This window comes from Theobroma cacao, chromosome 1 (assembly GCF_000208745.1).
Source record: "Theobroma cacao cultivar B97-61/B2 chromosome 1, Criollo_cocoa_genome_V2, whole genome shotgun sequence".
Classification (NCBI taxonomy): Eukaryota; Viridiplantae; Streptophyta; class Magnoliopsida; order Malvales; family Malvaceae; genus Theobroma; species Theobroma cacao.
The window spans coordinates 2,549,227-2,557,511 of record NC_030850.1 but is presented as its reverse complement, the minus strand read 5'-3'; the positions used below and the strand labels follow the sequence as shown (position 1 = coordinate 2,557,511).

Here is an 8,285-nt window from a genome sequence, read left to right as displayed (position 1 = left end):
AGTGTATTTCAGAAACACGAAGCATAAGGAGATTGGTTCTAGAAAAGAGGGTTACTTGTTTATGTATTTATTTTATCGATTATATTATGGTAGAACTTTGGACGAAAAGAAAGCTTCTTAGTAACTTCACCTACGTCCAGTCCAAGAGAACACAGTAAAAAAATAGAACCATAGTTGGAGGATTCTCTGTCTTCAAAATTGGTCATCATTGAATGCCAATTAACATGTCATGACAAAAAACATCACATCATGGGCATGACATGCTTGAATTAAAAAAAAAAAGATACATCAAGCTCCCCTACTTCCTTAGATATAAATACAAACATCTACTTGGTAAGTTGTAATAGTGTAAGGGGGTCCCTATAGAATTTATTAGGGTTTCCATGTTGTTTTGATAAGCTCATGGCATGCTTAGACATGTATAACTCCGAGCACAAAGGTCATCACCACTGCGCTCCCATGAGTCCAAGAATCTCTTTCTCAAACGATTTTGTTGAGACTCAGCAGATACTGAAGCAAGAAAGGAGTGCAAGAGAGGCTCCAGTGTCTTCAGACTTCGAATTTTCAGTGACAAACTATTCCATGATGAGTGCTGATGAGCTTTTCTTTAAGGGTAAGCTTTTGCCATTCAAAGATAATTGTAGCAATCAAATGCAAAGGACTTTGAGAGAAGAGCTTCTTGTTGAGGATGATGATGATAATGTGACACTGAGGCCTCCAAAGGGTTCCACAAGGTGGAAGGGATTTCTGGGGCTCAAGAGAACCCACATTGGTTCCAAAAAAGCTGGCAAGAGTGAAGGGTCTGTGGAGAGAATGGGTGACAGTAAAAGGTCTGGTTTTGTTCATGAGGAGAACCATGTTAGCAAGACTTCAGAGGTGAGAAGATAAACTTAGAGAGAAATAAAACATTCATTTTCCTTATGAAGCTAACTATTTTAGGCTGCTTAATCTGATTCATCAATGCTTTTTGTTGTAGGACCTTTTAAGTGAAGGAGGATCAAGTTGCAGGGATGTGGAGATTGGAATATAGTTACATTTCTTGGAGGGGATAACTTGTAGAGATGTGGAGTATATTTTTTTAAAGGGGGATTGGGGGTGGCTTTCTTCTTATTTTGTAGGAGGTTTAGGTAAAGTCGAAGGTCTTAAAACTTGTGCTAATGGGGATTGTTTTTTATCTTAATTTCTCTTATTTTTCTTGCCTTGGGGTTTAGTGTTCTTATTTTTCTTTGTATCTCTCAGGAGTTGGTGTTAATTTGGCAGTTCTTTTGTACAAAATGTTTGCAGTTCAAGAACTTTCTACTGTTGAGCAATTGATAGATCTGTCTTAGGTCATGGTTTTTTTGACTAAGATCTACTCATGTAATTTCACTTTGACTTAAATCTGTTCATGTCTTTTGTAGTATCCTTTGGAAGGTATACTAACCTTTTCCCCTTCTTTTTCTTTTTTTTTTTGCATCTTGTTTGTGTTCGGAATACTGAGATCCTTAAACCATTAGTGAATTCATAATACATTGATTCAAATTTTATATATAGCATGGGGGAGTGCTGAGCAGAGATCCTTTGGATGTGGCCAAAAGGCCAACTTTGAATCGAAGTGCTATTGATCATTTTCCCTTACTGTAGTTTTCCACGCCTTCCCAAATGTGTCTGATGTTCATGGATTAATGCAAGAGAAAAATAAAAACAAGAACTGGGGCAGCATTTTTATCAAAAAAACATGTTAGTATTACATTGGGGAAGAAATGGCAAGAGGAGGTTTGAGTCTGGATGGGGTGACTGGCAAGTGATTAGCCATGAATGTGACAACTAATGCACGAATGTTCATCTGCATTTTCCTTTCTGATTTTCTTTTTAACAAAAAAGAAAATGACTGTTCATATATGCTGGTTCAATTGTTGACTATTTGATTATTGTATACGGGTACAGCTACAAGGCCACACCAATCTTTTTTTTCGGGTTCCTTGTTCAAGAATAATTTAGGGTTGACTTCCTCCAAGCACGGGTTTAACCCGTTCTGCCTATTGCTTGATTACTTGAGTTAATTTCTAAGCTTCATTAAACCAGTAAGAGAAATGCATGAAAACAAAACTGCAAGCAGGGCATGGTCATCACTTGCCTCATAATGTTGCGTTTGGAAATGCAAAAACAAAACCTTTGAAGAAACCACAGATGTGATCAAGGTCGCTTCCTTCATGTAATCATCAGTTATCCCGTTGCCATGAAGCATACTCTTCTTGATCCTATTTGACCTCAACCACGATCTTAGAGTTTCCCTTACCTGATCATAATTCTGCCATTAACATGTGAAATAAAGGAACATAAAAGCAATTAAGCCTCAGGCAAGAGAGAGAGATAGCAGTAGTATCATTCCTCCAACGTCACAGAATCATCCAAGTGATTTGGGGAAAAAAAAAATAAAGAAACCACAACAATCAATGAAAGATAAGTGACTACAAATCTCACTACAAGTTTACAGATTTCCTACCTAGTAATCTCCTGTCAACATCTTTGATAAAACTAGGGTTGCCTTATAGGTATTGAGTCAAAGAGAGATTTTGCATACATAAGCACAAGACGATAACTGTGGACGTGAACCATTGGTACATCTTTTCTTTTTTTTGAAAGGTAACCATTGGTACATCTTAAAGACAATCTCACCATGAAGCTTGAACTTCTTCCTCAAATCTGAGCTCATATGTTTCTGCTTGAGACTGCAAACTCGCTATTTCAACTCCAAACGTTTTACAGGTATCCTTCAACTCAGCAAGTTTTGCCTCAAGATTTCTTATCTCGTCCTCTGTCTGAGCTCGTTCCATTTTAGCTTCAACGTACCTCCGCGCATCAGCAGCACCTTCTGATTCAAACGCAAGGTTTACAAGCCGGTGCAGTCGAGTTCGTAAGAATCCAACATTCATGCCCAACAGGTCAAAGGCTTTCAAGGTCTTGTCCCAACTATCAAATTCATCCTGAGATGTTGTGAGCTTGCAAGCTCTTATGGCATCAGCAATATTGACAGTCTCGGAAATGGTTCCAACTATCAATTTAAAATTTATACCCTGGATAATATTTTCATGAAGGAAAGAATTTTGACTACGGCATAGCTTGAAATATTTATTGCGAATGTCTTCTGAGAGCTCAGAATCTATAACCAAGTCACCAACCAAAATGCTGAAGTTCTCAAAACTTGTTATATCTTTGAATTGAATGGTAGGCACAGATAGCTTGAAACCTTCTAAAACTTCTGAACCAACTTCTTCACTGTCATTTTCAGATTGCTCTGCTGGCTGCCCAAGATTGGTCTGTAGGCCAGACCTCTTATTCTTCTTTTGAACAACAGCTAATGGAAGAGATTTTGGACGTTTCCTCTTTGTACTTTTACAGGCCGTTATACCAATTTCTGCATCCTCTTTTTTTTTTTTTCAAAAATTCGGTTATAATGCAAACCTTCTGAGATGCAAGCATAATATTCAAGATACCAAACCAGTAACTTACCTGCATCACTTTGTTTTGTATGAGCATCCAAATTTAGGAGGCCAAGAGCCCCATCCAGTTCAGTCAAATCATTTGCTCTTATTATGTATACCTACAAAAATGAGGTTGATATATGTTAGAGATCATAGTAATGTAAATAACTGAATTTTCACAATAACACAAATATTTAGTAAAATCTCAGCCAATGCCGCACCGCCCCCNCCCCCCCCCCCCCCCCCCCCCCCCAACGTTAATGCAAAACAGTTAATGTAAAAGATGTTAGTGGTCATGTATTTTAACATCTTAAGTTAACGCAAGAAGCTGGGGGCTTTTATTCCACATTTGATGGTTTAGCAGCTCTTAAATAACTAGTTAGATGTAAAATCCATATGATCAGAACCAGTCTTCTCTAGCAAGTTTAGGTACAAAATTAACAACAATTATTAAGCAGATCCTTTGGTTTCTGGTTGGAGCCTCAGAATTTAATGCAATTCCAGGCTTAGAGAAGCAATACAAGAGATTATATGAAGAGGGCGAGAAAGGCTTCAGTCTCTCCCAAACCATCAACCCCACAAAACTCATCCTAGTCAAGGTGATCCTTTGCCTTTGGTGTAACAGTAACAGCCAACTTCTTTGAATCCAAAATGGTTTGCATTTTGCTCAACACGGTGTTCACTAGCATTGTTTCTAAATGCTATGGATTTCCTGGACCAGGAAGTAAAAATTTGTGAATCACCTATTTTTTCTAAGAAAAGTGTAAAAGCTATATGACATGCTAGGCTGTATTTAGTCTAAAGAGGTTTACACAGCCGCTAATAAAAGAAATTGACAACATTTAATAATATAACAGTGACATTGAGGTGAACAATCCTCAGGGAGTCTTCACGAGGTGAATTCTAAAACGAACATCTAGTTATACCAGGAAAGCAACATAACAGTGAAACTCTTCTTTCTTCAGCTTTAACAACATAAGGACACTTGCACTTTAGCATCAGAGGCATAATACATGCATGATCATGGGAAACTTTATTTTTCCTCAGGAGATGGAGATATTGTCATGTCTATTAACACCTCTTAACACACAATAGCATTCAGTATAAGACTTTTAAAACACATAAGGATGGTCAATTTGATCAAACTGCATAAGTAGCCAGTGCTCTCTGACCTAGATCAATTACACTTCTCTGTCTAATTATGTGGATAAGACATGCTGAGTTTGGAGTTTCCATTTCCTTTTCTCTAGAGAAAGAAAGCCCAAATTCTAGATAAATAACAGTTCCTCATCTATCTTGTAGAAAGGGACATGTTTAATGTTTGACATCTTTGCCAACCCAACACTGCAATCAGTCCACTGCTGATAGAACAATCACCTAAAGTTCCAGTACCAGTAATATACTTCTTACCAGTTCATTGTTTTTTGTAAGATGCACTAAAGGGAAAATTACTAGGGCTGCATACAAGATTAATGAGAATACGAGCAAAAAAACTCCATTCTCCAAATGGCTTCTGATTTTCCAAGATTAACTAACATAAGTATAAGATGAAGCAAAAACTCTTATGAATGTAAATTAATTTTACATTTACACAGTAAATCAGTTTCTGCTAAATTTCCTATATGTTCCAACAAAATTACACAGTACAAGGATGATACTATGCTGAACTTCTTACAAATGTCCACAGAACAGATGCAGGGCAAGGAGTACACTCCTGACAGAAATGGCATCCCCACTCATGCTTTTTTCATCCCTATTTTTCTGGCATGCATTTTTCATTTGACCTTACAAAAAACAAATATATTTTTTACATGCAATTTTTTTATCAATATTACTATAATAATACATACTATTATAAAACATGAGGTATGGGATCAGTCCCCAATGCACGAATTAAACCCCCAAAAAAAAAATCAGCGCAGTATGCCCATCAATGGTGAGGGCATGTGGAAATTTGACATCCCTAGAATTTTCTTCTCATTTTTAAACCTCAATCACTAGGTAGAAATGTCAAACTAACTATAATCGCAGATTGCATTTAAGCAAACCTTAGAACTATAAACAATCTAACTCAAGAAAACTGGGCAACCAAGAAGAATGGCTATAGGAAAAGTAATTTAAACCATCACCTTGAATTTGGTTGGTTCAACTAACTGGAAGATCAAAACATCTCCCTCAAGCAAATTATGCACACTACAAAACTGTCTCCAACCAGCACTCAATCCTGTTTTATCAGAATAGTACTTTACATGAAATTGGTGCCCACTCTCATCTTCCAAAATGATCATAGTATCTTTCCTTGGTAAATGTATTTTACAGAACATCCCAGGAAGCCCCTATGAGGAAAAACAAAAACCAAAATGGTCACAAAAAGGAAAGTACACCTCAAAATTCTCTAGTACTATGATAATCCAAAGTGAAATTCATGCATTTAACAAAGCTAACCATCCAAAAACAGCTTCCAACATGTGATCTGACCAAAGATTTTGCAAAACTAGGAAATTCAGGTTCTAGATTTGATTGAACCTCCTCTGCGCGAATCATAGCTGGCGACTTAATTTCAGGGGTGCATTTCCCGTCACCTGCGCCCTTATTTTTCTTAGAGCTTCAAAAACACAAAGCCAGGCATCATCAAACAATGAAAATCCACAAGCAATAAAGCTGCATAGAGCCCATTTCTTTTAGATGCTTAACTAACCTCATATGCTTCCCTCCAGGACCCGACACTTCCTGTCCAAAAATCTATGTGTTAGTGCTAATTCCATACTTCATTTGAGCTAAAAGACAAGAGTTCTTGCTGGAAGTTTGAATTTAGAAATCCTCCGGTTCCTTTCCTAGTCCATACGCCAAGCAATTTGACCGTGGACAATAAGTTTACCTCTATCCTTGAGTTTGTGCTTTTCAGTCGTCAATTTTTAATTTTATTAGTATTACTCTACAAAATATTTTCTATTGACATTTTCAAACAAACTTTGAAAGCATAAATAGGAAAAACTCTAACCAAAACATCCAGTCACAATTTGTTCTCCTAGCATTGAATTTGAAATTTGAACTACAGTTGGACCATTGGAGAATTATTATTATTTCTAAGAACCGTAACGAAAACATTTAAACAATAGAAAGAAGAAGAAGAAAAGAAGTTTTACGTGTTTAATTATGGACTCGGATTGGCTCTTTTGCTTCTCTTTTCTCTCAGTTAACGCCTTGTCCTTCTTCTTCTTCTTCTTCTTCTTTCCCTGCAAATAAATAAACAAATAAAACGAATGCAACGAAAATTATCATGAATCGAGCAAAAACAGTATGCAGCCTTCTAAGGATTTGTTTCAAACACCTACAAGTACGAGATCTAACGCACTTCCTATATTTTCTATCGTTTTCTTTTAAATTCTAGCCAACCAAACAGAAACCAAGAGAGAGAAAGGAGAAGAAAAAAGAGACCGAAGAAGAAGGCTTGAGCTTAGGAGTGTGAGATAACTGAGCGAGAGTCAAGTCCTCTTCGCCAGTAGATTTAAGTCTCCGACCAGCAAACGACATCGTTCTCTGATGTATCTCTTCAGCTTCCTTCTTCACCCTTTGATCCATAACCGCCAATTCGCTTAAAAAGCAGGGGACTCCGAAGAAGACGAAGAAGAAACAGCGCCTATTCCTATTTCCCCCTCTCCCGAATGTATCTTTTCTTTTCCTTTTTCCTTATACGCTTTATTTTTTTTTTTTTTCGTTTACGGCTTGTTTGAGGATAAGCTGAATTTATTTTAACGGAGAGGACTGAATCAACCGTTTATAACTGTTTTTAAAAAAGAAAAATGTTTTTTGTTTTTTTCAGTTGGGCGCCTAATATTTTGGTCTTTCGTCGCATTTACGCGCCCAATGGAAAAAGTTTTGGCTTTCGAAATCGAAAGGACCCTGCACGGTTCACGCGGAATAAGTGAGTCTGACGTGGTCTCCACGTGTTACTGAATAGTCCTGGGCCTGAATCATGGATCTTGGGCTGGGCTTACGCTATTGTTTTTGAGTAGAAAAACTTTTAACATTTTGCATAAGAATTTCACATATAATTTCGAATAAGATCAATTACAAAGAAAGGGTTTGCAAAAATTTGAAGCTATATAAATGGCAGCAATACCATCTTTATAACAAAGAAACAAAGGAAATGTATATATATATATATATATATTGCTAAGTATTCCTTGAATAAACTTGCAAAAGATTTGGAGCTGACCGTTGCCTAAATAAAAAACAATGATGAATGTCCCGTTCGGCCTAAATTTGTTGTTAAATTTCACCATTCATTCCACCTGACCCAATCCAAGTTGACTAAAATTCTCTGTTGGGCCGAAACAAAGCACACCGTTAAATGTTTCGTCGGGGATGTGAGGGGACCACACCAATGAGAACGTGACGCCTTTGTCAGCTTCTCCCAGTGATTATTCTGTTGCAACGACGGTAGAATCATTTTTTTGTCCTGCACGCGAAAAAGGTCAGAATGGGCGAAAAATATCTTCTTAACTGATGGCCTCCCTTAGTGTCTATGCTCGCTCGCGTTTGAAATACTCTCCATCCTAATGTAATCCGGTGTTTTGTTTTTTTTTTTTCACTTTTTCTCACATTTTTACAATTTTGTGAACTCTCTTAAATACATATTCTATATTTATAAACATCTATTGCTTCATTATTGAGAATCTCTACTGATCCGAAATTCTTATCTATTATATATATTTATCTATTAAATGAACTTAATCATTGAGTAATTCTAAACCAACAAAATTTCACATAAATTTAAACTGATTCTCAATTAGAATTTGAATGTAACATGAACAATTA

The 8,285-nt window shown here is 36.8% G+C and overlaps 2 protein-coding genes across 2 annotated transcripts; one reads left to right on the top strand and one right to left on the bottom strand.

Annotated features, from left to right (window-relative positions):
- LOC18611111 lies at positions 360–1,526 on the top strand. Its single transcript, XM_018127463.1, has 2 exons — positions 360–876; positions 977–1,526. The coding sequence occupies exons 1-2, from the start codon at positions 403–405 to the stop codon at positions 1,028–1,030; spliced, it is 528 nt and encodes a 175-aa protein (XP_017982952.1). The 5' UTR covers positions 360–402; the 3' UTR covers positions 1,031–1,526.
- On the bottom strand, positions 2,343–7,188 carry LOC18611110 (B3 domain-containing protein Os01g0234100). The gene is made up of 7 exons (XM_007047165.2): positions 6,903–7,188; positions 6,611–6,700; positions 6,163–6,194; positions 5,910–6,069; positions 5,594–5,800; positions 3,493–3,583; positions 2,343–3,406 (listed from the first exon to the last, which is right to left on the bottom strand). The coding sequence occupies exons 1-7, from the start codon at positions 7,044–7,046 to the stop codon at positions 2,655–2,657; spliced, it is 1,476 nt and encodes a 491-aa protein (XP_007047227.2). The 5' UTR covers positions 7,047–7,188; the 3' UTR covers positions 2,343–2,654.